This window comes from Lathamus discolor, chromosome 20, assembly GCF_037157495.1.
Source record: "Lathamus discolor isolate bLatDis1 chromosome 20, bLatDis1.hap1, whole genome shotgun sequence".
In the NCBI taxonomy this organism is placed as follows: Eukaryota; Metazoa; Chordata; class Aves; order Psittaciformes; family Psittacidae; genus Lathamus; species Lathamus discolor.
In genome coordinates, this window is record NC_088903.1 from 4,220,470 (window position 1) to 4,246,775 (window position 26,306).

Consider the following 26,306-nt stretch of genomic DNA (forward strand, 5'->3'; position numbering starts at 1 on the left):
AAGGAGCGCAGATACCGTGGGGTGGGCTGCGGGCACAGGAGGAGCACGGTGCCCCTGCAGACGTTGGCTACCGGCCCTCGACGTTTGGAGTAACAGCTTTCGTCTTCGCCTGTAGGTGCGAGGAAGGCCGGCTTTCCCGGGAATGGCCAAACACCTGCCTGCGAATGGGAAGTAGGGAATAAATTCCCTACTTTACTTTTCCTTCACCTATTAAACAGTCGATCTAAACCGAGTTTTCTCTCTTTTGATCTTCCAGTTCTCTCCCCCGTCCTGCTGAGGGGGCATTGAGCGAGTGCCTCTGTGGTGCTTAGCTGGCTGTCCGGGCTCACCCACAATAGGAGAGAAGGAACTGTGTCACGTGAAAGAGGGGGAGATTTTCTCAACCTCTGCTGCTCGATCTATCAGTGCCCCAGGGGAGCCGAGACCCTTGTGTCCAACCACTCTCGCGGCATCCTTAATAATGTGTTACTCTGTTAACTGAGAGTGTCAGTCCTTCCTGGGCGCCAGCAGTCGCCGCCAGCGGGTAACAGAAAGTGGGCAGACCCGCTGAGCTGTTCCCCTGATGCTGCCTGCGCGTTTCCATCAACCAGCCAGTCGAATCGCCCTCCAATGCAGCAGGACTGATCGGTGAAGGGTCTCTATAGTGGGACACAGACTGGTTGGGGTAAGTGTCTCGGCTTTCGTTGGGTGCTGATGGACAAATCAACCACCAGAGGCTGCGAAAATCTCTCCCCCTTTCACTTGACAGCCCTGAAACAGGTAGAAGAGAACAGAGACCAAGAGCTCCACGACAGGAGCTTGGACTGTGGAGAGCCCATTTTGGAACAGGTTTATCCCGAAGGACTGCAGCCCTTGGGAAGAAACCACCCGGGAGCTCTATGTGAAGGCCTGCTGACCATGGGAGGGAGGCTGTAAGAGTAGAGATGGTGTGTTATCGATTTATTCCACAACCAATCGTCCGTGTGCCACCCAGAGGGAGGAGGTAAGTCAGAAGTGAAGCTAAATGTGGGAAGAAGGGAGGATGCGTGAGGACAAGGTGGATTTAGTTTTCGCTCAGCTTTATTCTGCTTCTCACATTCCTGCTTTTATTTTGGGATCGATATTTCCTTCAGTGTGCAAGACAGGACAGGAATTCCTGTGAACGCTGATGGTCCCTCACTTCCTGCCAACAGCCCTGAGCTCTCCCTCCTTGGTGTTGCAGCACTTGCTCGCCACACAGCTTTTGCACCCCGGGCGGGCTCAGCACGTTTCTGTTAAAGCTCAGCTGCTTTTCCTGTTTCCGTGTGAAATACGGCGCAGAAGTAGCGAGCAGAGTCCTGAGGCTGCAGGGCACGCAGGGACAGAGATGACTCAGACCGGGAATTGTCCCGGGAGGCATTAGCTCGACTCTCCACGGACTGCACAAATTTAATGACTGAAGAATCAAAGCTGATGTAGGACACCCACTCGGGTCTGCCTCCGGCTGCCTGACGGTACCACCGAACTCCGGTATCCACGAACCTAATGCCGTATCCGCGGCAGGAGAGGAGCACGGAGTCCCCGGCCGCTCGCAGCCCTCCGCCGGTCTCCTCCAGCCTGATCTGCGCCCCCACCCCTGCGGATGGAGAGTGCAGGCAGTCGGGCAGGGCCCCAAAACGACCCGAAGCCGTTCACCCAACCCCCGGGGCTCCCACCCTAGCACAGCGACCGCCGCCACCTTCCTCTGTCCCGGCAAAGCCTCGCGTCCGGGACAGGGCCCCGCCTGCCCACTTTGGGTCTGAGTCGCGCCAGCTGCCGATACCGGGGCCGCGACCGGGGGTCGAAACCTTCCCTCTGCCTTCCCTGCCCTTGTATTTATTCCTTCTTCCTCTCCACTTTCTTCCCTCTCTGCCCTTTTCATGTTTCTGTTTCTCTTCCATTCTCCCTTCTCTGCCTTCTCTTTGCCAATCCTTCTCTGTCTCCGAGCTTTCCCTGTCCGTCTCTTCTTCCCCGTCCCTCTCACCTTCCCCAGTCCCCTGCTCGCTGCCCTCCCCGACCGGCGCTCACCTGCAGACGCCAAGGCCAAGGCTAAGGCCAGCAGCCACGGCCCCAGCGCGGCCACCATCATGCGGGAGCCAGAGCGGAGACGAGCCCAGGACTACTCCTGCCCGCCCCTCCGCCTCGTCCAGCCCCGAACAGACCCTCCCCGGACGGGGCCCCGGTGCCGCGGCCCCTTTGCAGCATAAGAAGGGGAGGGACGGGGTGGGTAGTACGGCACAGGAGCACGGCCCCCTGGCAAAAGGAGGCTCCCGATCATCGACTTTTGGAGTTACGGCTTTTGTCTTTACCCGTGCGCGCAGGGAAGGCCGGCTTTCCTAGAGATGGCCAAACAACTGCCTGCGAATGGGAAATACGGAATCAATTCCTTACTTTTCCTTCACCTATTAAACCATCTTGATTTAAACCTACGACTTTTCTCTCTTTTACCCTTTCAGTTCTCTCCCCCGTCCTGCTGAGGGGGCATTGAGCGAGTGCCTCTGTGGTGCTTAGCTGGCTGTCGGGGCTCACCCACAATGGGAGGGAAGGAACGGTTTCACGTGAAAGAGGGGGAGATTTTCTCAACCTCTGCTGCTCGATCTATCAGTGCCCCAGGGGAGCCGAGACCCTTGTGCCCAACCACTCTCGCGGCATCCTTAAAGCGTTATTCTGTTAACTGAGAGTGTCAGTCCTTCGTGGGTGCCAGCAGTCGCCGGCAGCGGGTAACTGTGTGCAAGAAAGGACAGGAACTCCTGGGATGAACACTGACGGTCCCTCACTCCCTACCAACAGCTCTGAGCTCTCCCTCATCGATGTTGCAGCACTCACTCGCTCCACAGCTTTTGCACCCTGAGCGGGCACAGCACGTTTATGTGAAAGCTCAGCTGCTTTTCCTGTCTCTGTGTGAGGAAGCACGGCGCAGAAGTAGCGAGCAGAGTCCCGACGCTGCAGGGCACGCAGGGACAGAGATGACTCAGACCGGGAATTGTCCCGGGAGACAGTGGCTCGACCTTCCACCGCTGCTGCGTATTCCGTGGAGGTCGAGGAGGGATTGATGAAGGACACCCACTCGAGTCTGCCTCCGGGTACCTGACGGTACCACAGAACGAAGTAAGTCCCGAAGTTGAAGCCGTATCCGCGGCAGGAGAGGAGCACGGAGTCCCCGGGTGCTCGCAGCCCTCCGCCGGTCTCCTCCAGCCTGAGCTGCGCCCACACCCCTGCAGATGGAGAGCGCAGGCAGCCGGGCAGGGAGCAACCCCGACCCGAGGCCGATCACTCGCCCCTCCGGCGTCCCAGCCCCGACACAGCGACCGCCGCCACCCTCCTCTGTCCCGGCAAAGCCCAGAGCCGGGGGCAGGGCCCCGGCTGCCCTCCTCGGGGCTGGGCAGCGCCTAATGCCGACACCAGGGCGCCGGGACGAAACTTTCCGTCTCCTCTTTTCTCTCCTTCGCTTTCCTCTCCCTCTGCCTTCCCTTTCCATCTTTTCCCTTCCATCTGCCCTCTAATCTCTTCGCTTCTCCCTTCACTCTGCCTTCCCTTTGCCAATCCTGTCCTTGCCCCCGTCACTTCTCTGTCTCTCTCGCCTTCTCCAGCCCCGCTCTTGCTGCACTCCCCTCCCGGCGCTCACCTGCCAGCCCCAAGGCCAAGGCCAGCAGCCACGGGCCCAGCGCGGCCACCATCATGTGCGACGCTGCAAAAGAGCCTACCAAAGCCGGACAAGGGCACGATCCTCCCCGCAACGACGCCTCGGCTCCTCGCCGGCGCAGCGCGGACGCCTCTGCCCGCCCCCAACAGACCCGCCCCGGCGGTACCGCGGCCCTTTCGCAGCAGGAAAAGGAGCGCAGATACCGTGGGGTGGGCTGCGGGCACAGGAGGAGCACGGTGCCCCTGCAGACGTTGGCAACCGGCCCTCGACGTTTGGAGTAACAGCTTTCGTCTTCGCCTGTAGGTGCGAGGAAGGCCGGCTTTCCCGGGAATGGCCAAACACCTGCCTGCGAATGGGAAGTAGGGAATAAATTCCCTACTTTACTTTTCCTTCACCTATTAAACAATCGATCTAAACCGAGTTTTCTCTCTTTTGATCTTCCAGTTCTCTCCCCCGTCCTGCTGAGGGGGCATTGAGCGAGTGCCTCTGTGGTGCTTAGCTGGCTGTCCGGGCTCACCCACAATAGGAGAGAAGGAACTGTGTCACGTGAAAGAGGGGGAGATTTTCTCAACCTCTGCTGCTCGATCTATCAGTGCCCCAGGGGAGCCGAGACCCTTGTGCCCAACCACTCTCGCGGCATCCTTAATAATGTGTTACTATGTGTTATGAGCTGTTCCCCTGATGCTGCCTGCGCGTTTCCATCAACCAGTCAGTCGAATCGCCCTCCGATGCAGCAGGACTGATCGGTGAAGGGTCTCTATAGTGGGACACAGACTGGTTGGGGTAAGTGTCTCGGCTTTCGTTGGGTGCTGATGGACAAATCAAACACCAGAGGCTGCGAAAATCTCTCCCCCTTTCACTTGACAGCCCTGAAACAGGTAGAAGAGAACAGAGACCAAGAGCTCCACGACAGGAGCTTGGACTGTGGAGAGCCCATTTTGGAACAGGTTTATCCCGAAGGACTGCAGCCCTTGGGAAGAAACCACCCGGGAGCTCTATGTGAAGGCCTGCTGACCATGGGAGGGAGGCTGTAAGAGTAGAGATGGTGTGTTATCGATTTATTCCACAACCAATCGTCCGTGTGCCACCCAGAGGGAGGAGATAAGTCAGAAGTGAAGCTAAATGTGGGAAGAAGGGAGGATGCGTGAGGACAAGGTGGATTTAGTTTTCGCTCAGCTTTATTCTGCTTCTCACATTCCTGCTTTTATTTTGGGATCGATATTTCCTTCAGTGTGCAAGACAGGACAGGAATTACTGTGAACACTGATGGTCCCTCACTTCCTGCCAACAGCCCTGAGCTCTCCCTCCTTGATGTTGCAGCACTCACTCGCCACACAGCTTTTGCACCCCGGGCGGGCTCAACAGCTTTCTGTTAAAGCTCAGCTGCTTTTCCTGTTTCCGTGTGAAATACGGCGCAGAAGTAGCGAGCAGAGTCCTGAGGCTGCAGGGCACGCAGGGACAGGTATGCTGCAGACCGGGAATTGTCCCGGGAGGCATTTGCTCGACTCTCCACGGACTGCACAAATTTAATGACTGAAGAATCAAAGCTGATGTAGGACACCCACTCGGGTCTGCCTCCGGCTGCCTGACGGTACCACCGAATGGTATATTCCCGGAACTTAAAGCCGTATCCGCGGCAGGAGAGGAGCACGGAGTCCCCGGCCGCTCGCAGCCCTCCGCCGGTCTCCTCCAGCCTGATCTGCGCCCCCACCCCTGCGGATGGAGAGTGCAGGCAGTCGGGCAGGGCCCCAAAACGACCCGAAGCCGTTCACCCAACCCCCGGGGCTCCCACCCTAGCGCAGAGACCGCTGCCACCCTGCTCTCTCCCGGCAAAGCTCAGCGCCCGTGGCCAGGGATCTGCCTGCCCTCCCCGGGGCTGAGCCTCCCTCTGATACCGATACAGGGACCACGACCACCGGACGCAACCTTCCCTCTGCCTTTCCTCTTCCTCTCCTTCACTTTCCTCTCCCTCTGCCTTCCCTTCCCATCTCTTTCCTCTGTCTTCCCTTCGCTACTCCTGTCCCTGTTTCTCTTTCCCGTCCCTCTCCCCTTTCCCAGCCCCGGGATCGCTGCCCTCCCCGCCTGGCTCTCACCTGCCGGCCCCAATGCCAAGGCCAGGAGCCACGGGCCCAGCGCGGGCACCATCATGCGGGAGCCGGAGAGCAGCTGCCTCTTCTGCCCGCCCCCAAGGACCCGCCCCGGACCGGCCCCCGCTACCGCGGCCCCTTCGATCCCGGGGAAGGGGTTTGAGGATATCGCAGGGAGGGCCGCGGGGCACAGGAGGAGCGCTTCGCCCCGGCAGACGGAGGCTCCCGATCCTGACCTCCCACCACCTCTGCAGCTCGGTCCCGACCCTGCCAAGCCCTGCGGAACGGGGTCGGGTTCCACCCCAACCCGCCCTGGCCCCGCTCCCATCCGCTGCTCGCGGGGACAAATGAGACTGCGGAAACAACCTTCCACAGCCTTGTGGCCTTGCCCCACACTCCTTTCTGCCGCTGTGAGCTCCCCCTTCCTTCTGCCATTGCAGCCCCTTCGAGCTGCGGTTCATCCTTCCAAGGTCTTGCAACTTACTATTGCCTTTTGTTCTGGGCCATAAAGCTGTTCTGTGTGTGACCAGTAACATGACTATGTCTTCTGTGCTTTCTACGCTGAGGACACAGCAGAGGTAGACAGCTGGAGACGCTGCTAGAGATTTGACGGGGCTGCAGGGATCTGTTGGGGCTCTCAGGAACTGAGTCTCCTTGTCAGCCTTCTCAGGATGGTTACTAATCCCATGGACATCAAGGTCCGTGTAGCTAGAACTGCATCTTAGCTACTGCCAGCTTTCTGCACATTTGCCCTGCCTGTACCCTTGTCACCCCTGCCTGTCATCTTTACCACATTCTATTCTTGTTAGAGCCCTGTTACCCCCTTGTTACAGCTCTAAACCCAACAGCTGAGAGGTGATGAAGGTAGCTGGAATTGTCAGGTCGTTTTCACTATGCTTTCTTTAGCTTTTCCCTTTGTGCTTTCCAAAGAAGTAGACTTTCTGCTGACTGGGATGTATGTGGGAGGATCTCCTCTAACCATATGCAGCACAGAGAAGGTTACCCTGCATAGTGCTGAAGGCATTGTTAAAAGCTGCTTTCCTGCACCTTGGCTACTCTGCAAGAGGAGCAAGAGAGCCTGTGGTCCATCAGGTAGCTGTGCCAAGGGCTAGGGCTGGGTTGAGACCTCAGAACACTGTCACCCCAGCAGACTGGGGTGTGCAGCATCAGGTACTGGACAAACCAAGAGCAGATAAGGACTGATGCTGCAGGCTAAGTCCAAGGAATGCGGATCATCTCCTTTAGAAGTGGTTTCTGTGTGAGGAGGAGAGGAAAACTGAGTGTCCCCGCTGATCTGCAAACAGTCCCATGATCCTGTGTTTCTGTCACTGGTGTGAATACCTCTGCATAGATGGGGGCCTTTGAGAAAAGTAGGGAGGAGTTGGGCTGGGAGATGTTGGAAAAGTTAATGTAAGGAGAGGATCATTTCAAGGAAAAAAGCGCTGCCAAGGCTGGAAAATGCAGAGGTTCACCCCTCCTATGCTGTTCTTCGCAATGCAGATTTTGCACGAGTGGAAATGTGGCTTAGTTTAATGTGGTACTTCAGAGCACAGTAATAAATCGCAGTGTCTTCAACAGAGACATTCGCTATTTCTAATGGGGCTGTTTCATTTTTGTAGACCACCACAGAGAACTGGCCACTGCGGAACTTGTCATTCCCTGAATCTTTAAATGCTTGTAGGATAAATTTCAATGCTTCCCCCGGGAGCTGGCGGTACCAGAAAAAGTTCAGACCGCTGCCACTGTCCTCGATGGTGGACTGGCAGGGTAGAACCACTCGCTGCCCAACTGTGGCTGACACATCGGAGAGGAATTGCTTCGGGGAGTTACCTCCAACAAGACCTGCAACACAGACAGAAATGTGTCTGCAGAGCAGCTTGCTTCCTTCTCTTGCTTTGTGTTTAAGGCTGTGTTTGCTCCACACCTTTTTTCCAAGGAAAAGGAAATTTCAGCTACTTCCATCACACCTCCATTACTGCCTGACCTCATTTTGTCAGCATAGTTGCACACAGCCTACTAAAAACGGGGAGACAATAGGAAGTGCATGAATATACTCACCAGTCTGGATTAGCAGGACACATGCTGGCAAAGCCATGGTGAAGATCATTTTTCCCAGCTCCGGAATGCCTGTCCCTTGGAAGATGCTTAACACACTAGAGAGCAAGGCACAATGAAATCACTGCTTCCTGCAGTGTGACAGAGTGCAGGTGACATAGTCACACCTCTGCTGTGAGGAGGGCAAGAATGAGGCCCATTAGCCTTTGCTTGTTTTCTCGGCGTAGAGTGGACACTCTCAGTGCCTTCCCGGGTTTCTGACCGGAGCTTAGCTCCGGAGCCGCGTCCGGGGAATGCGCTGGGGCACGAAAGGGGGGGCCTCGACGGGCCCGATGCCGGTAGCGGGCGGAGCAGCAGCGCCGCCTCGCGGGCCCGGCCGCCGCTGTCCAACGGCCCCGACACGCACGCCCGGCCCCGCCCGCAGCGGTTTTTGCCCGGCCGCAGCCCCGGCTCGCCCCTCCGTGCTTGCTGCGCGCAGTAGTACACCGCCGCGTCCCGGCGCCGGGGCCGGGCGAGCCACAGGACGCTGGACCGGCGATCTGCCGCCACCGAGAGCCGCCCCGCCGGGTCCAGCAGCTCTTTGGAGCCTTGAAGAGCGCCCACGAGGAATGCGGGGCCTCGGCCCGGGAGCTGACGGTACCAATGGATGAACTCTAAGTGTCTATTGGGGTATGAGCAGTTGATGCTGATGCCGATGCCCTCGGTGGTCTCTGCCCACGGGTCCTGCTGCACCTGGGCTCTGCCCACAGCTGCTGCCGACACAGGAGAAAGGACAAACTTTGTCAAATATCACCGAGATCCGATGTTCCCACAGAAAGGGTTAGCAAGAGTGGCAGTGAGACAGAGCCGGACCAGAACAGATGGGGACACGTGCTCATCAACAGGGATGGAGAGTGATCCTGGCATGGGTGGGGATTTGAAATGGACACACGGAGAGAGAGGATGAAAGTCAGGTGCATGGGTGCAGGGATGGAGGGAGAGAGAGGGGACGGGACAGTTGAGCGTGCTACAGTGAAGGATGGAGGGCTGAAATCCGAAGAATAATGAATGCAGAAGGGGGAGAGTAGATGTAGGGAGTAACTGCGGCGTGCAGGAAATCAAACTTGTGCCTAAGGCTATGAAGGAAGGAAGGGGAGAAATAGGGGACGCGGTGGAGTAGGAAAAGGGTAGGAAGAGGGGATTCGGAAGGTTTGGAAAGGTGGACGAGGGGAATGAGCGGGGGAGGCTGGCGCTGGGCTCCCCGCAGAACAGCCCGGGCACAAACAGGTCCCCGCCACCGCCGCCAGCCCCGCGCACCCAGGAGCACCGCGGCCAGCCCCGCCAGCGTCGCTCCCCTGCACCGCCGCATCCCGCCGCTCCGGCGCCAGCCCCGGCTGTGGCCGCGGCACCTCCTCTCCGCCCCCTCCGCCCCTTCTCTCGTCTCCTGCCCTCTCCTCTTTTCTTTTCCCCTCCCCGCCTCCAGCTCCGCCCCGGGGCTGGGTCCTGCGCCGGCTCCGCGCTCGGGGTCTGACCCGGCCTAAGGGTGCTCAGCGGCTCTGCGCGGGCAGAAGGGGGTCTCCGGGGAGAGGGACTGCCCCCCTCCTCCAGCAAGGACGTCCCATCAGGAACCAGCCTCCACCGCTGCAGGAGATGGAGCAGCTTCTTGGAGCTGCCTCCGAGCGCGGGGGCTGCAAACACCTGCCACGCATTTCCTGCGCAGGGCAGAGAGAAGGCTGAGCCCCTGCCTTCGGTTGCCCCTCTGCAGTCCCAACACAGTGCCTAGAAGTTCTCTTGTGGCAGAGGGAGTGTGAGGACTCCTGTGCCCATCGACATGCAGGGCTCAGGAAAGACAGGGCCACTGTGGAATCACAGTCAGAAAGCAGGTTAGGAGGGACCTCCAGAGGCTGCTCGGAACAGGTATCTTTAGGTTGGGTTGCCCAAGGTCACGTTCACTCTAGCCTTGAGCATCTCCCAGGATGGACATTGCACACCCTCCCTGGGAAACACTTCTTTTCTCATCATGTGGAACGAGCACATGAACATGCTCTTTCTGACCCTAGGAACCTGCTGCTCTGTGGTACTAATGGACAGAACAGTGGAGAGTGTCCTCACTATGAGCAGGACATTTCCTCCTGATGAGGGGCACACAAGGACACAGACAGGCTTATGCACATCAGTGTAGAATTATGTACCAATTCTTTTCCAGTGTGTGTACTCAGACATGCATGTGGCACATCCTCATAGCCAGGAACCCTTGGGCTTCCTTCCTGCTGAGAAAGGCTGGAAATTTTTCCTGAGAAACACACCCAACAGAGTGACCCAGACTAATGTCACTGGCCTTCTAAGGACCCATCTAGCACTTGAGCTAGGTCTTCTGCCAGGACTGCTGCATTCCTGACTCAGAAATCCCAAGGCCTTTCATGCCTGTGCTCAGAAGCAGCCTTCATTGGGAAACAGGCATGGCCCAAACCTGGAAATGAAAAGGCAGCAGTGTTGGAAACCAAAGCACAGCCCATATCATTAGCTGCAATGGTTTGCATCAAGATGAGCTTGTCAGATAATTGTTACCTCTGCAAAGGTGCCTCTGGTCCTGCGGCAGTGATGGGCAGATATAAAAGGCAGCCCAGGTCCCTGCTCTCTCATCCACTTCTCTTGCCTCCTTCTCCTTGAGAACCAGGTGAGTCTGAAGCCCCTTGTCCTCCTCTTAAAAGCACGGTCTATCCTCGGGGAACCTCTCAGCTGATATTAGCCTTATCCTGTGCTGGGGCTTGCAGCATTGTGCGTAGATGAGAGAAGTGGGGAGAATGTCTGCCTAGAGAAAGGCTGGGAAGCGGCTGAAGGGCCTTTTGGTTTACAAATTCCAAGAGACCCTCCCTGTCCCAGGCTGCTCTATATCGACAATGGAGTCCGTGTGGCACCTGGCACAGCTTCCAGCTGCTCACTCCTTAGCGGCCTTGGCTCTTTGTGACAGGAAAGCCAGGCTGCTCCTCACCCATCCTTGTGCTCATCATCTGCTTGCCCCTGCCCTGTGTCCAGGTGAAGCTCCAGCACCCAGACATGTCCTGCTACAGCCCGTGCGTGCCCTGCCAGCCCTGCGGCCCGACCCCGCTGGCCAACAGCTGCAATGAGCGCTGTGTCAGGCAGTGCCAGAGCTCCACTGTTGTCATCGAGCCTCCTGCTGTGGTGGTGACCCTGCCCGGCCCCATCCTCAGCTCCTTCCCTCAGAACACCGTTGTGGGCTCCTCCACCTCCGCTGCCATTGGCAGCATCCTCAGCTGTGGTGGAGTGCCCATCAACTCCGGGTGCTGTGACCTCTCTGGCATTTCCCGACGCTATGGTGGCAGGAGGTACCTCCTCTGATAAACGTGCTGGGAGAGCCCCCGGAAGACACATGGAGGAAGTCAGGGCATGGTGCTGGATAGAGGATCGATCTTCTGGATGTTGTTTTCAACACAGCTGAATGAACTTTCCTTTCTCTCCCTTCTCCATGGCCAAGAACTGCAGACTCTTGGCTTTCCCCAGGGATCCCTGCACTGGTGCCCTCCACTCGCAGTCTTCGTTTCCCTCTTTTAACTCATTAAAGTTATACTTCACTGGCAAGCCTGGCCTCCTTGTGGTCCTTCTCCTGTGAGACAGCTGCTGTTTTACCCTTCAATATGCTGTCTCAGAGGCACTAACATTGCTGGCTCTGCTTTTGGCAGCACTGCTGCCTTGGAGCCGGCTGTCGCTGGCTCTGTTATCTTCTCAAAGAAGCCAACCCAGCAGCCCCTTCAGTACCTGAATCTTGCCAGGTAAACCAAAACACTCCTTGTGTTACGTGCAGAAAACTGGCAGAGAGGAACCTTGGCTGCAAGGCAAACTCAGCCACCTCACGGGTAACAGAAGAGGCAGCTGAAAGCTCCCTCTTGCTGCAGGCCGTTGCAACACCTATATGCAAAGCGCCAGGACGAAAAAGGCCAGCACAAAGTTGCTGGAACATTCACAGTGTACCCACACCATTTTCTTCAGCTGCTTCCTAAATTCTGGTCCTGTGTTTCTCTGCCTTTTTGAGGGAGGGTGTTTAACCTTAGAGTATGTCTAGAGACAGGTTCACTACTACATTACTTATGATGTCCCAGTCTCACTGAGTGTAATATAAAAATTCCCTACTGTAGGCTGCTGAAAGTCTGGCATGTCCAGGAAACACAGTCCCTTGCTGCCATAAGAGCTCATCTCTGCAACACCACTCCCTGTTTAGGACGTGAGGATAATCAAAGATCCCCCGAAGTCAAACCCTCCCTCACTGTGTTATTGCACAGCTGGGGCATCTGCCTGCACCAGGGTGTCTTGCCCAGCACAGAGGTACAAGGCACTGTCAGAGAGCTCGACCTCCTGCAGCTTCAGGAGGCTGTACTTCCCTGTGGTGTTCAGCACAGTGGTGAAACGGCCACTCTGCTTGGAGCCAGCAAGTGCCTGATACAAGATGAGCTGTGGGGCTTGGTCTTGCTTTTGCTGGTACCAAGCCAAAGATGGAGGAAAGGACGCCTGGTATGTGCAAGTTGTTTCAAAGGTCTCTCTCTCCTTCACTGTGACTTGTCCTTCTTGCTGGGTGACAGTGATCTGCCCCATGGTGCCTGCAAGGAAGGAAAGGTCAGCAGCTCTGCAGGGAAAGGCTTCAGGAAGCAAACAAGGAATGGATACAAACCCAGGTGGTGAATGATCCTTTTCGCTTGTCACGCAGGAAAAAAATGATGCCTGGGGATGCAAATAGGAAGAGTAATTTTGGCAGAATGGGACACCTTATTAATGTGAGATGAAAATTGCAAAGTCCCTAGGACATCTTGGATGAGATCTGCTAACTTGCGTTGGTGAAATGTGGGAGTGCAGAGCCGGATGTGATCTCCAATGGAGACAGCAGGTGGATAGGAAGAAAGGAACAGAGAGATTAATTAAAGGGGAGAGAAAAGCAGGAGCAGAGGCATGAGATCTCCCTCCTCTCTCATCTCCAATGGGAAGGGCGTCTGGAGAGAACTGGTGCAAAACCACAAATGTGAGGTAACGCTTCCCAGCTTTCTCCTGCTATTCAGTAGTAGTTCTTGGCATGATCCTGATAAGGCTGGCAAAAGGGAGAAGAAGAGGCATGTGCTTATAGAAGGGCAGGACTTACCGAGCAGTTGCCCCAAGAAAACAGTGAGGATGAGACATCCGAGCTGCATGCTGAGATCAACCTGCGTGTTTGCTGAGAGTCAGAAAACCACCTCCGAGCCCCGAGACAACAGAGGTGCCGGAAACGACTTTGTTCGGGGAGCAAAGGAAGAAGCGGGGAAGCGTTTTTCCTCAGCTGCCTGGGAACAACGCCTCTCCCCCAGACGCCCCAGGCCAGCAGATGAGCACTGCCGTGCAGCAGCCCAGGGGCTCTGGCTCCGGAGCCGCGTCCGGGGAATGCGCTGGGGCACGAAAGGGGGGGCCTCGACGGCCCCGATGCCGGTAGCGGGCGGAGCAGCAGCGCCGCCTCGCGGGCCCGGCCGCCGCTGTCCAACGGCCCCGACACGCACACCCGGCCCCGCCCGCAGCGGTTTTTGCCCGGCCGCAGCCCCGGCTCGCCCCTCCGTGCTTGCTGCGCGCAGTAGTACACCGCCGCGTCCCGGCGCCGGGGCCGGGCGAGCCACAGGACGCTGGACCGGCGATCTGCCGCCACCGAGAGCCGCCCCGCCGGGTCCAGCAGCTCTTTGGAGCCTTGAAGAGCGCTCACGAGGAATGCAGGGCCTCGGCCCGGGAGCTGACGGTACCAGTGGATGAAGGCGATACGTGGTAAGTTGGGGTGTGAGCAGTTGATTCTGATGCCGGTGCCCTCGGTGGTCTCTGCCCACGGGTCCTGCTGCATCTGGGCTCTGCCCACAGCTGCTGCTGGCACAGCAGAAGGAAAGAACAAACGTTGTCAGAGATCACCGAAATTCGATTTTCCCAGAGAGAGGGTTACCGAGAGTGGCAGAGAGACAGAGCCGGACAGGAACAGATGCGGACACGTACTCATGAACAGGGATGGAGAATAAATGTTGATGAACAGGGGTTGTGTGGATGCAGAGTGTAACCGAGGAATGCAGGAAATCAAACTTGTGCCTCCAGAAGCAAAGGAAGCAGAGGGAGTAACGAGAGAGGGGTCTCAGAGCAGGAAGAAGAGCTGGGGATGGCAGATGCAGGGAGAGATGTGTTACAAACTGACGGGGTGAATGGATAAAGAGCAGCTGTGTGCTGCAGCTCAGGGCAGAGGGCTGTATTCAGGGCAGTAAGAAGCGCTGAATGCAGAGGAGAAGGAGATGGTGCATGGAAAAGCAGGCGTACGTGTAAGCAGGTTCGCAGCGACAGAGGCAGTGGAAAAACGGGGCGAGTAGGAAGAGGGGACTCGGGGGGGTTGCAAAGGGGGACGAGGGGTGGCAGAGGGGCAGGGAGGGGGAAGGAGGCGTGGAATGAGCGGGAGAGGCTGGCGCTGGGCTCCCCGCGGAGCAGCCCGGGCACAAAGCGGCCCCCGCCACCGCCGCCAGCCCCGCGCACCCAGGAGCACCGCGGCCAGCCCCGCCAGCGCCGCCGCCCGGCACCGCCGCATCCCGCCGCTCCGGCGCCCGCGCCTCGCTGCCCGCCGCCAGCCCCGGCTCCCGGCTCCCGGCTGTGGCCGCGGCACCTCCTCTCCGCCCCCTCCGCCCCTTCTCTCGTCCCCTCCCCGCCGCCAGCTCCGCCCCGGGGCTGGGTCCTGCGCCGGCTCCGCTCGGGCTCTGACCCGGCCTGAGGGTGCTCAGCGGCTCTGCGCGGGCACAAGGGGGTCTCCTGGGACAGGGCTTCCCCTAAGCAGGGAGCGCTGTCCTCGCAGCCTGCTGCAGCTTGGAGGCACGTGCGCAAACTTGTGCTTTGTACAACTGAAAAGTTCAGCTGCTCTGATTTGTGCGAGTCTCCGGAGACTTGAGTGTTTGAACTCAGGGATTTGTGGTGCTCTTGGTGATCCCTGAATATATCAGATGAATCAGCCTGCGGGCTGCTGACTGTCCAGTGAATGGACAGGCTGGTGGGGCACAAGGGTCTCGTCGTTCCTGGGTCACTGTTAGGCTGGTGAAATATAAAGGGTTCGAGGAACGCCTCCTTGTAATTTGACAGTGTTGGAATGCAGGACGAGAATGGACAAGAAGGACAGGCACTCCACAATCCTTTAGACATAAACCGTTGACCAAGTCAAAGACCAAGATTGGAAGTATGTACACCCAGCCCCTCTAACATCTGGGGATCAGCTGGAAAGCAAAGGGGTCTTTTCTGAACCTTGTGACTCAACAGAAGGGTCTCTCTAACACATCTTGTCCACCAGCTTAAGGCGACCACCGGTTCAGCAACACCGAGGTGCCCCATGCAAACACTCCCCTTATTGGTGCTAGTGCCAATGTCCATAAGGAATCGGGTCCTAACTCATCTTTGCAGAGTCCTTGTAGAACAGCTGATGGTGGAGCTCTGTCCAATATATTATTTTTTTAATGTTCTAAATTATAAAGCACCAGCATGTGTTTAATCTGCCAGAAGGGGTAACAGAAATTCCCTCTTTCCCTACTGTAAGCTGCTGCAAGTCTGACATGTCCAAGACACACGGCGTCCCTTGCTGCCAGAAGTGCTCACCTCTACGACACCGCTCCCTGTTTAAGAGCTAAGGTTGATCATAGATTCCCTCCCAGATCCCTTGTCGAGAGCATGAGGAGCCCAGGGCCTTGGGTGTAAGGTTCATTTGCATGCTGGTGTCCTGGCTTACTGGTTTCAGACATGGAAGGCTCTGGGGTCTTTGACAGTCGGGGCTGTTGAGTGTGGTTCGGTCTGGCCCTCAAACACAGACTTTGCACTTGAACTGGCTCCAGATGTGAGCATAATCTGATGGCTTGACTCAAACCCCGTTTATTTACTGATTTAAGCAAAGGATCCCACTGATTTCAATCCAAATGCGCACTTAGGACCTCTGTATAGGTGTCAGGTGCTTGATGTACCTAATGAGTTCTGGGCTCCCAGGAATTTACTGCTTTGGTTGTGCAGGGTGGAGAGCAAGCCCCTGGCACCCTGGTTCCCAGCAGGCTCCGCCCTGTGGTCAGGCTCAGCCATGTCCAGAGCCACTGGGCCTGGCCCCTGTCAGAAAGAGGATCTTGCTGTGCAGAGTTCTGGGGGCAGGGGAAGCAGTGCTGTCAGTTGAGAGCTGAGGGACCTTCTCTTCCTGCGTTATTGCACAGCTGGGGCCGCTGCCTGCACCAGGGTGTCTTGCCCAGCACAGAGGTACAAGCCGCTGTCGGAGACCTCGACCTCCTGCAGCTTCAGGAGGCTGTACTTCCCTGTGGTGTTCAGCACAGCGGTGAAACAGCCACTCTGCTTGGAGCCAGCAAGTGCCTGATACGAGATGAGCTGTGGGGCTTGGTCTTGCTTTTGCTGGTACCAAGCCAAGCCTCGAAAGTAGGATGTCTGGTATGTGCAAGTTGTTTCAAAGGTCTCTCTCTCCTTTACCGTGACTTGTCCTTCTTGCTGGGTGACAGTGATCTGCCCCATGGTGCCTGCAAGGAAGGAAAGGTCAGCAGCTCTGCAGGGAAAGGCTTCAGGAAGCAAACAAGGAATGGATACAAACCCAGCTGCTGAACGCTCCCTGCCCCTTGCCTGGCAGGAAAACACAGAAGCCAGAGGACGCAAATACGAAGAGCAGTTTATGGAAGAATGGGACACCCTATTAGTGAGATGAAAATTGCAAAGTCCCTGGGGCATCCTGGACAAGATCTGCTGCGTTGTGTTGGAAAGGAAGAAATGTGGGAGTGCAGAGCCAGATGTGATCTTCTATGGTGACTGCAAGTGAATAGGAAGAGATAGGGACAGAGAGATGGATTACAGGGGAGAGAAAAGCAGGAGCAGAGGCATGAGACATCTCTCCTCTCGTTTCCAATAGGAAAGGCATCTGGAGAGAACTGGTGCAAAACCACAAATGTGAGGTAACGCTTCCCAGCTTTCTCCTGCTATTCAGTAGTCGTTCTTGGCATGATCCTGATAAGGCTGGCAAAAGGGAGAAGAAGAGGCATGTGCTTATAGAAGGGCAGGACTTACCGAGCAGTTGCCCCAAGAAAACAGTGAGGATGAGACATCCGAGCTGCATGCTGAGATCAACCTGCGTGTTTGCTGGGAGTCAGAAAACCACCTCCGAGCCCCGAGACAACAGAGGTGCCGGAAACGACTTTGTTCGGGGAGCAAAGGAAGAAGCGGGGAAGCGTTTTTCCTCAGCTGCCTGGGAACAACGCCTCTGCCCCAGACGCCCCAGGCCAGCAGATGAGCACTGCCGTGCAGCAGCCCAGGGGCTCTGGCTCCGGAGCCGCGACCGGGGAATGCGCTGGGGCACGAAAGGGGGGGCCTCGACGGGCCCGATGCCGGTAGCGGGCGGAGCAGCAGCGCCGCCTCGCGGGCCCGGCCGCCGCTGTCTCGCCGCCCCCCGACACACACGCCCGGCCCCGCCCGCAGCGGTTTTTGCCCGGCCGCAGCCCCGGCTCGCCCCTCCGTGCTTGCTGCGCGCAGTAGTACACCGCCGCGTCCCGGCGCCGGGGCCGGGCGAGCCACAGGACGCTGGACCGGCGATCTGCCGCCACCGAGAGCCGCCCCGCCGGGTCCAGCAGCTCTTTGGAGCCCTTATGAGCGCTCACGAGGAATGCGGGGCCTCGGCCCGGGAGCTGACGGTACCAATGGATGAACTCGTTAATCCCTATGTTGGGGTGTGAGCAGTTGATTCTGATGCCGGTGCCCTCGCTGGTTTCAGCCAACGGGTCCTGCTGCATCTGGGCTCTGCCCACAGCTGCTGCTGGCACAGGAGAAGGAAAGAACAAACGTTGTCAGAGATCACCGAAATTCGATTTTCCCAGAGAGAGGGTTACCGAGAGTGGCAGAGAGACAGAGCCGGACAGGAGCAGATGGGAACACGTACTCATGAACAGGGATGGAGAATAAATGTTGATGAACAGGGGTTGTGTGGATGCAGAGTGTAACCGTGGAATGCAGGAAATCAAACTTGTGCCTCCAGAAGCAAAGGAAGCAGAGGGAGTAACGAGAGAGGGGTCTCAGAGCAGGAAGAAGAGCTGGGGATGGCAGATGCAGGGAGAGTTGTGCCATAAACTGACGGGGAGAATGGATAAAGAGCAGATCAGGAGAGTGCTGCAGCTCAGGGCAGAGGGCTGTATTCAGGGCAGTAAGCAGCGCTGAGTGCAGAGGGGAAGGAGATGGTGCATGGAAAAGCAGGCGTACGTGTAAGCGGGTTCGCAGCGACAGAGGCAGTGGAAAAACGGGGCGAGTAGGAAGAGGGGACTCGGGGGGTTTGCAAAGGGGGACGAGGGGTGGCAGAGGGGCAGGGAGGGGGAAGGAGGCGTGGAATGAGCGGGAGAGGCTGGCGCTGGGCTCCCCGCGGAGCAGCCCGGGCACAAAGCGGCCCCCGCCACCGCCGCCAGCCCCGCGCACCCAGGAGCACCGCGGCCAGCCCCGCCAGCGCCGCCGCCCGGCACCGCCGCATCCCGCCGCTCCGGCGCCCGCGCCTCGCTGCCCGCCGCCAGCCCCGGCTCCCGGCTCCCGGCTGTGGCCGCGGCACCTCCTCTCCGCCCCCTCCGCCCCTTCTCTCGTCCCCTCCCCGCCGCCAGCTCCGCCCCGGGGCTGGGTCCTGCGCCGGCTCCGCTCGGGCTCTGACCCGGCCTGAGGGTGCTCAGCGGCTCTGCGCGGGCACAAGGGGGTCTCCTGGGACAGGGCTTCCCCTAAGCAGGGAGCGCTGTCCTCGCAGCCTGCTGCAGCTTGGAGGCACGTGCGCAAACTTGTGCTTTGTACAATTGCAAAGTTCAGCTGCTCTGATTTGTGCGAGTCTCCGGAGACTTGAGTGTTTGAACTCAGGGATTTGTGGTGCTCTTGGTGATCCCTGAATATGTCAGATGAATCAGCCTGCGGGCTGCTGACTGTCCAGTGAATGGACAGGCTGGTGGGGCACAAGGGTCTCGTCGCTCCTGGGACACTGTTAGGCTGGTGAAATATAAAGGGTTCGAGGAACGCCTCCTTGTAATTTGACAGTGTTTGAATGCAGGATGATTATGGACAAGAAGGACAGGCACTCCACAATCCTTTAGACATAAACCGTTGACCAAGTCAAAGACCAAGACTGGATGCAGGTGCACCCAGCCCCTCTAACATCTGAGCATCAGCTGGAAAGCAAAGGGGTCTTTTCTGAACCTTGTGACTCAACAGAAGGGTCTCTCTAACACATCTTGTCCACCAGCTTAAGGCGACCACCGGTTCAGCAACACCGAGGTGCCCCATGCAAACGCTCCCATTATTGGTGCTAGTGCCAATGTCCATAAGGAATCGGCTCCTAACACATCTTTGTACACTCTTGTAGAATGGTTCATGATGGTGGAGCTCTTTCCAATATTTATGTTATTTATTTAATAAAGCACCAGCCTGTGTTTAATCTGCCTGAATGGGTAACAGAAATTTCCCTGCTGTAGGCTGCTGCAAATCTGGCATGTCCAGGACACACAGTCCATTTCTGCTAGAGGAGGTCATCTCTGACACCTCTCCCTGTTTAGGAACTGCGGATGATCATTGATCCCCCCAGCTCCCCTGAGGAGACCATCAGGAGCCCAGGGCCTTGGGTGTAAGGTTCATTTGCATGCTGGTGTCTTGGCTTACTGGTTTCAGACATGGAAAGCTCTGGGGTCTTTGACAGTCGGGGCTGTTGTGTGTGGTTTTGTTGTGTGTCTGTGTTATTGCACAGCTGGGGCAGCTGCCTGCACCAGGGTGTCTTGCCCAGCACAGAGGTACAAGCCGCTGTCGGAGACCTCGACCTCCTGCAGCTTCAGGAGGCTGTACTTCCCTGTGGTGTTCAGCACAGCGGTGAAACGGCCACTCTGCCTGGAGCCAGCAAGTGCCTGATACAAGATGAGCTGTGGGGCTTGGTCTTGCTTTTGCTGGTACCAAGCCAAAGATGGAGAAAAGGACGTCTGGTATGTGCAAGTTGTTTCAAAGGTCTCTCTCTCCTTTACCGTGACTTGTCCTTCTTGCTGGGTGATAGTGATCTGCCCCATGGTGCCTGCAAGGAAGGAAAGGTCAGCAGCTCTGCAGGGAAAGGCTTCAGGAAGCAAGCAAGGAATGGATAGAAACCCAGCTGCTGAACGCTCCCTGCCCCTTGCCAGGCGGGAAAACAGATGCCTGGAGATGCAAATAGGAAGAGCAATTTTGGGCAGAATGAGACACCCTATTAATGTGAGAAGTGCAAAATCCCTGGGGCATCTTGGACAAGATCTGCTATGTTGTGTTGGGAAGGAAGAAAAGTGGGAGTGCAGAGCCGGATGTGATCTTCTATGGTGACAGCAAGTGAATAGGAAGAGACGCACAGAGAGATGGATTACAGGGGAGAGAAAAGCAGGAGCAGAGGCATGAGATATCTCTCCTCTCGTTTCCAATAGGAAAGGCATCTGGAGAGAACTGGTGCAAAACCACAAATGTGAGGTAACGCTTCCCAGCTTTCTCCTGCTATTCAGTAGTCGTTCTTGGCATGATCCTGATAAGGCTGGCAAAAGGGAGAAGAAGAGGCATGTGCTTATAGAAGGGCAGGACTTACCGAACAGTTGCCCCAAGAAAACAGTGAGGATGAGACATCCGAGCTGCATGCTGAGATCAACCTGCGTGTTTGCTGAGAGTCAGAAAACCACCTCCGAGCCCCGAGACAACAGAGGTGCCGGAAACGACTTTGTTCGGGGAGCAAAGGAAGGAGCGGGGAAGCGTTTTTCCTCAGCTGCCTGGGAACAACGCCTCTCCCCCAGACGCCCCAGGCCAGCAGATGAGCACTGCCGTGCAGCAGCCCAGGGGCTCTGGCTCCGGAGCCGCGTCCGGGGAATGCGCTGGGGCACGAAAGGGGGGGCCTCGACGGCCCCGATGCCGGTAGCGGGCGGAGCAGCAGCGCCGCCTCGCGGGCCCGGCCGCCGCTGTCTCGCCGCCCCCCGACACGCACGCCCGGCCCCGCCCGCAGCGGTTTTTGCCCGGCCGCAGCCCCGGCTCGCCCCTCCGTGCTTGCTGCGCGCAGTAGTACACCGCCGCGTCCCGGCGCCGAGGCCGGGCGAGCCACAGGACGCTGGACCGGCGATCTGCCGCCACCGAGAGCCGCCCCGCCGGGTCCAGCAGCTCTTTGGAGCCTTGAAGAGCGCTCACGAGGAATGCAGGGCCTCGGCCCGGGAGCTGACGGTACCAGTGGATGAAGGCGATACGTGGTAAGTTGGGGTGTGAGCAGTTGATTCTGATGCCGGTGCCCTCGGTGGTCTCTGCCCACGGGTCCTGCTGCATCTGGGCTCTGCCCACAGCTGCTGCTGGCACAGCAGAAGGAAAGAACAAACGTTGTCAGAGATCACCGAAATTCGATTTTCCCAGAGAGAGGGTTACCGAGAGTGGCAGAGAGACAGAGCCGGACAGGAACAGATGCGGACACGTACTCATGAACAGGGATGGAGAATAAATGTTGATGAACAGGGGTTGTGTGGATGCAGAGTGTAACCGAGGAATGCAGGAAATCAAACTTGTGCCTCCAGAAGCAAAGGAAGCAGAGGGAGTAACGAGAGAGGGGTCTCAGGGCAGGAAGAAGAGCTGGGGATGGCAGATGCAGGGAGAGATGTGTTACAAACTGACGGGGTGAATGGATAAAGAGCAGCTGTGTGTTGCAGCTCAGGGCAGAGGGCTGTATTCAGGGCAGTAAAAAGCGCTGAGTGCAGAGGGGAAGGAGATGGTGCATGGAAAAGCAGGCGTACGTGTAAGCAGGTTCGCAGCGACAGAGGCAGTGGAAAAACGGGGCGAGTAGGAAGAGGGGACTCGGGGGGTTTGCAAAGGGGGACGAGGGGTGGCAGAGGGGCAGGGAGGGGGAAGGAGGCGTGGAATGAGCGGGAGAGGCTGGCGCTGGGCTCCCCGCGGAGCAGCCCGGGCACAAAGCGGCCCCCGCCACCGCCGCCAGCCCCGCGCACCCAGGAGCACCGCGGCCAGCCCCGCCAGCGCCGCCGCCCGGCACCGCCGCATCCCGCCGCTCCGGCGCCCGCGCCTCGCTGCCCGCCGCCAGCCCCGGCTCCCGGCTCCCGGCTGTGGCCGCGGCACCTCCTCTCCGCCCCCTCCGCCCCTTCTCTCGTCCCCTCCCCGCCGCCAGCTCCGCCCCGGGGCTGGGTCCTGCGCCGGCTCCGCTCGGGCTCTGACCCGGCCTGAGGGTGCTCAGCGGCTCTGCGCGGGCACAAGGGGGTCTCCTGGGACAGGGCTTCCCCTAAGCAGGGAGCGCTGTCCTCGCAGCCTGCTGCAGCTTGGAGGCACGTGCGCAAACTTGTGCTTTGTACAATTGAAAAGTTCAGCTGCTCTGATTTGTGCGAGTCTCCGGAGACTTGAGTGTTTGAACTCAGGGATTTGTGGTGCTCTTGGTGATCCCTGAATATATCAGATGAATCAGCCTGCGGGCTGCTGACTGTCCAGTGAATGGACAGGCTGGTGGGGCACAAGGGTCTCGTCGCTCCTGGGACACTGTTAGACTGGTGAAATATAAAGGGTTCGAGGAACGCCCCCCCGCCCTTGTAATTTGACAGTGTTGGAATGCAGGACGAGAATGGACAAGAAGGACAGGCACTCCACAATCCTTTAGACATAAACCGTTGACCAAGTCTAAGACCAAGACTGGATGCAGGTGCGCCCAGGCCCTCTAACATCTGAGCATCAGCTGGAAAGCAAAGGGGTCTTTTCTGAACCTTGTGACTCAACAGAAGGGTCTCTCTAACACATCTTGTCCACCAGCTCAAGGCGACCACCGGTTCAGCAACACCGAGGTGCCCCATGCAAACGCTCCCCTTATTGGTGCTGGTGCCAATGTCCATAAGGAATCGGGTCCTAACACATCTTTGCAGAGTCCTTGTAGAACAGCTGATGGTGGAGCTCTGTCCAATATATTATTTTTTTAATGTTCTAAATTATAAAGCACCAGCATGTGTTTAATCTGCCAGAAGGGGTAACAGAAATTCCCTCTTTCCCTACTGTAACCTGCTGCAAGTCTGACATGTCCAAGACACACGGCGTCCCTTGCTACCAGAAGTGCTCACCTCTACGACACCACTCCCTGTTTAAGAGCTATGGTTGATCATAGATTCCCTCCCAGATCCCTTGTCGAGAGCATGAGGAGCCCAGGGCCTTGGGTGTAAGGTTCATTTGCATGCTGGTGTCTTGGCTTACTGGTTTCAGACATGGAAAGCTCTGGGGTCTTTGACAGTCGGGGCTGTTGAGTGTGGCTCTCTCTGGTCCTCAAACACAGACTTTGCACTTGAACTGGCTCCAGATGTGAGCATAATCTGATGGCTTGACTCAAACCCCGTTTATTTACTGATTTAAGCAAAGGATCCCACTGATTTCAATCCAAATGCGCACTTAGGACCTCTGTATAGGTGTCAGGTGCTTGATGTACCTAATGAGTTCTGGGCTCCCAGGAATTTACTGCTTTGGTTGTGCAGGGTGGAGAGCAAGCCCCTGGCACCCTGGTTCCCAGCAGGCTCCGCCCTGTGGTCAGGCTCAGCCATGTCCAGAGCCACTGGGCCTGGCCCCTGTCAGAAAGAGGATCTTGCTGTGCAGAGTTCTGGGGGCAGGGGAAGCAGTGCTGTCAGTTGAGAGCTGAGGGACCTTCTCTTCCTGCGTTATTGCACAGCTGGGGCCGCTGCCTGCACCAGGGTGTCTTGCCCAGCACAGAGGTACAAGCCGCTGTCGGAGACCTCGACCTCCTGCAGCTTCAGGAGGCTGTACTTCCCTGTGGTGTTCAGCACAGCGGTGAAACGGCCACTCTGCTTGGAGCCAGCAAGTGCCTGATACGAGATGAGCTGTGGGGCTTGGTCTTGCTTTTGCTGGTACCAAGCCAAGCCTCGAAAGTTGGATGTCTGGTATGTGCAAGTTGTTTCAAAGGTCTCTCTCTCCTTTACCGTGACTTGTCCTTCTTGCTGGGTGACAGTGATCTGCCCAATGGTGCCTGCAAGGAAGGAAAGGTCAGCAGCTCTGCAGGGAAAGGCTTCAGGAAGCAAACAAGGAATGGATACAAACCCAGCTGCTGAACGCTCCCTGCCCCTTGCCTGGCAGGAAAACACAGAAGCCAGAGGACGCAAATACGAAGAGCAGTTTATGGAAGAATGGGATACCCTATTAGTGAGATGAAAATTGCAAAGTCCCTGGGGCATCCTGGACAAGATCTGCTGCGTTGTGTTGGAAAGGAAGAAATGTGGGAGTGCAGAGCCAGATGTGATCTTCTATGGTGACTGCAAGTGAATAGGAAGAGATAGGGACAGAGAGATGGATTACAGGGGAGAGAAAAGCAGGAGCAGAGGCATGAGACATCTCTCCTCTCGTTTCCAATAGGAAAGGCATCTGGAGAGAACTGGTGCAAAACCACAAATGTGAGGTAACGCTTCCCAGCTTTCTCCTGCTATTCAGTAGTCGTTCTTGGCATGATCCTGATAAGGCTGGCAAAAGGGAGAAGAAGAGGCATGTGCTTATAGAAGGGCAGGACTTACCGAGCAGTTGCCCCAAGAAAACAGTGAGGCTGAGACATCCGAGCTGCATGCTGAGATCAACCTGCGTGTTTGCTGAGAGTCAGAAAACCACCTCCGAGCCCCGAGACAACAGAGGTGCCGGAAACGACTTTGTTCGGGGAGCAAAGGAAGGAGCGGGGAAGCGTTTTTCCTCAGCTGCCTGGGAACAACGCCTCTGCCCCAGACGCCCCAGGCCAGCAGATGAGCACTGCCGTGCAGCAGCCCAGGGGCTCTGGCTCCGGAGCCGCGACCGGGGAATGCGCTGGGGCACGAAAGGGGGGGCCTCGACGGGCCCGATGCCGGTAGCGGGCGGAGCAGCAGCGCCGCCTCGCGGGCCCGGCCGCCGCTGTCCAACGGCCCCGAGACCCACGCCCGGCCCCGCCCGCAGCGGTTTTTGCCCGGCCGCAGCCCCGGCTCGCCCCTCCGTGCTTGCTGCGCGCAGTAGTACACCGCCGCGTCCCGGCGCCGGGGCCGGGCGAGCCACAGGACGCTGGACCGGCGATCTGCCGCCACCGAGAGCCGCCCCGCCGGGTCCAGCAGCTCTTTGGAGCCCTTATGAGCGCTCACGAGGAATGCGGGGCCTCGGCCCGGGAGCTGACGGTACCAGTGGATGAACTCGTAAGCCCGTATGTTGGGGTGTGAGCAGTTGATTCTGATGCCGGTGCCCTCGGTGGTCTCTGCCCACGGGTCCTGCTGCACCTGGGCTCTGCCCACAGCTGCTGCTGGCACAGGAGAAGGAAAGAACAAACGTTGTCAGAGATCACCGAAATTCGATTTTCCAGAGAGAGGGTTACCGAGAGTGGCAGAGAGACAGAGCCGGACAGGAACAGATGGGGACACGTGCCCAAGAACAGGGATGGAGAATAAATGTTGATGAACAGGGGTTGTGTGGATGCAGAGTGGAACTGTGGAATGCAGGAAATCAAACTTGTGCCTCCAGAAGCAAAGGAAGCAGAGGGAGTAACGAGAGAGGGGTCTCAGAGCAGGAAGAAGAGCTGGGGATGGCAGATGCAGGGAGAGTTGTGCCATAAACTGACGGGGAGAATGGATAAAGAGCAGATCAGGAGAGTGCTGCAGCTCAGGGCAGAGGGCTGTATTCAGGGCAGTAAAAAGCGCTGAGTGCAGAGGGGAAGGAGATGGTGCATGGAAAAGCAGGCGTACGTGTAAGCGGGTTCGCAGCGACAGAGGCAGTGGAAAAACGGGGCGAGTAGGAAGAGGGGACTCGGGGGGTTTGCAAAGGGGGACGAGGGGTGGCAGAGGGGCAGGGAGGGGGAAGGAGGCGTGGAATGAGCGGGAGAGGCTGGCGCTGGGCTCCCCGCGGAGCAGCCCGGGCACAAAGCGGCCCCCGCCACCGCCGCCAGCCCCGCGCACCCAGGAGCACCGCGGCCAGCCCCGCCAGCGCCGCCGCCCGGCACCGCCGCATCCCGCCGCTCCGGCGCCCGCGCCTCGCTGCCCGCCGCCAGCCCCGGCTCCCGGCTCCCGGCTGTGGCCGCGGCACCTCCTCTCCGCCCCCTCCGCCCCTTCTCTCGTCCCCTCCCCGCCGCCAGCTCCGCCCCGGGGCTGGGTCCTGCGCCGGCTCCGCTCGGGCTCTGACCCGGCCTGAGGGTGCTCAGCGGCTCTGCGCGGGCACAAGGGGGTCTCCTGGGACAGGGCTTCCCCTAAGCAGGGAGCGCTGTCCTCGCAGCCTGCTGCAGCTTGGAGGCACGTGCGCAAACTTGTGCTTTGTACAATTGCAAAGTTCAGCTGCTCTGATTTGTGCGAGTCTCCGGAGACTTGAGTGTTTGAACTCAGGGATTTGTGGTGCTCTTGGTGATCCCTGAATATATCAGATGAATCAGCCTGCGGGCTGCTGACTGTCCAGTGAATGGACAGGCTGGTGGGGCACAAGGGTCTCGTCGCTCCTGGGACACTGTTAGGCTGGTGAAATATAAAGGGTTTGAGGAACGCCTCCTTGTAATTTGACAGTGT

At 57.9% G+C, this 26,306-nt stretch overlaps 3 protein-coding genes, 1 long non-coding RNA gene and 3 gene segments (V, D, J or C); 1 reads left to right on the top strand and 6 right to left on the bottom strand.

Annotated features, from left to right (window-relative positions):
- Nucleotides 1-25,809, bottom strand: part of LOC136023901 (uncharacterized) — a 66,780-nt gene extending 40,971 nt beyond the window's left edge. Inside the window, exons 1-3 of one of the 3 annotated variants that reach the window (XM_065698901.1) lie at nt 25,710-25,809; nt 24,321-25,057; nt 12,086-12,495 (exon numbers count right to left, since the gene is read on the bottom strand). In XM_065698901.1, the coding sequence (XP_065554973.1) occupies nt 12,086-12,495; nt 24,321-25,057; nt 25,710-25,761 (1,199 nt within the window). In that variant the 5' untranslated portion in view covers nt 25,762-25,809. Of the gene's footprint in view, nt 1-12,085; nt 12,496-24,320; nt 25,061-25,709 lie in introns of all 3 variants that reach the window. The other 2 variants (XM_065698900.1, XM_065698902.1) reach the window with 2 other exon arrangements.
- LOC136023948 (immunoglobulin heavy variable 3-11-like) lies at nt 1,042-2,116 on the bottom strand. The segment is given in 2 exon segments: nt 1,042-1,594; nt 2,026-2,116. Coding segments are annotated over 2 exon segments (402 nt in total).
- On the bottom strand, nt 2,314-3,880 carry LOC136023940 (immunoglobulin heavy variable 3-11-like). The segment is given in 2 exon segments: nt 2,314-3,212; nt 3,623-3,880. Coding segments are annotated over 2 exon segments (600 nt in total).
- Nucleotides 2,617-4,056, top strand: LOC136023973 (uncharacterized). The gene is made up of 2 exons (XR_010616726.1): nt 2,617-3,105; nt 3,219-4,056. It is a non-coding gene; the product is annotated as an uncharacterized LOC136023973 (long non-coding RNA).
- LOC136023936 (immunoglobulin heavy variable 3-11-like) lies at nt 4,801-6,070 on the bottom strand. The segment is given in 2 exon segments: nt 4,801-5,353; nt 5,734-6,070. Coding segments are annotated over 2 exon segments (663 nt in total).
- LOC136023930 (uncharacterized) lies at nt 7,199-9,173 on the bottom strand. The gene is made up of 4 exons (XM_065698948.1): nt 9,079-9,173; nt 7,948-8,534; nt 7,786-7,880; nt 7,199-7,569 (listed from the first exon to the last, which is right to left on the bottom strand). Exons 1-4 carry the CDS (start codon nt 9,128-9,130, stop codon nt 7,554-7,556), a joined length of 750 nt encoding a protein of 249 aa, XP_065555020.1. The 5' UTR covers nt 9,131-9,173; the 3' UTR covers nt 7,199-7,553.
- LOC136023938 (uncharacterized) lies at nt 16,913-18,357 on the bottom strand. Its single transcript, XM_065698960.1, has 2 exons — nt 18,235-18,357; nt 16,913-17,584 (listed from the first exon to the last, which is right to left on the bottom strand). The coding sequence occupies exons 1-2, from the start codon at nt 18,284-18,286 to the stop codon at nt 17,013-17,015; spliced, it is 624 nt and encodes a 207-aa protein (XP_065555032.1). The 5' UTR covers nt 18,287-18,357; the 3' UTR covers nt 16,913-17,012.
- Nucleotides 25,810-26,306: the final 497 nt, after the last annotated feature.

What these genes read in the sequence shown, in the direction of transcription:
- LOC136023930 (XM_065698948.1), bottom strand. Translation starts at nt 9,130, where the DNA reads ATGCGGCGGTGCAGGGGAGCGACGCTGGCGGGGCTGGCCGCGGTGCTC. An exon ending in GCTGGCCGCGGTGCTCCTGG is followed by an intron (nt 8,535 to 9,078) that starts GTGCGCGGGGCT and finishes CTGTGTCGGCAG; the next exon opens with CAGCTGTGGGCAGAGCCCAG. An exon ending in GCCCTCCTCACAGCAGAGGT is followed by an intron (nt 7,881 to 7,947) that starts GTGACTATGTCA and finishes CTTGCTCTCTAG; the next exon opens with TGTGTTAAGCATCTTCCAAG.
- LOC136023938 (XM_065698960.1), bottom strand. Translation starts at nt 18,286, where the DNA reads ATGCGGCGGTGCCGGGCGGCGGCGCTGGCGGGGCTGGCCGCGGTGCTC. An exon ending in GCTGGCCGCGGTGCTCCTGG is followed by an intron (nt 17,585 to 18,234) that starts GTGCGCGGGGCT and finishes CTCCTGTGCCAG; the next exon opens with CAGCAGCTGTGGGCAGAGCC.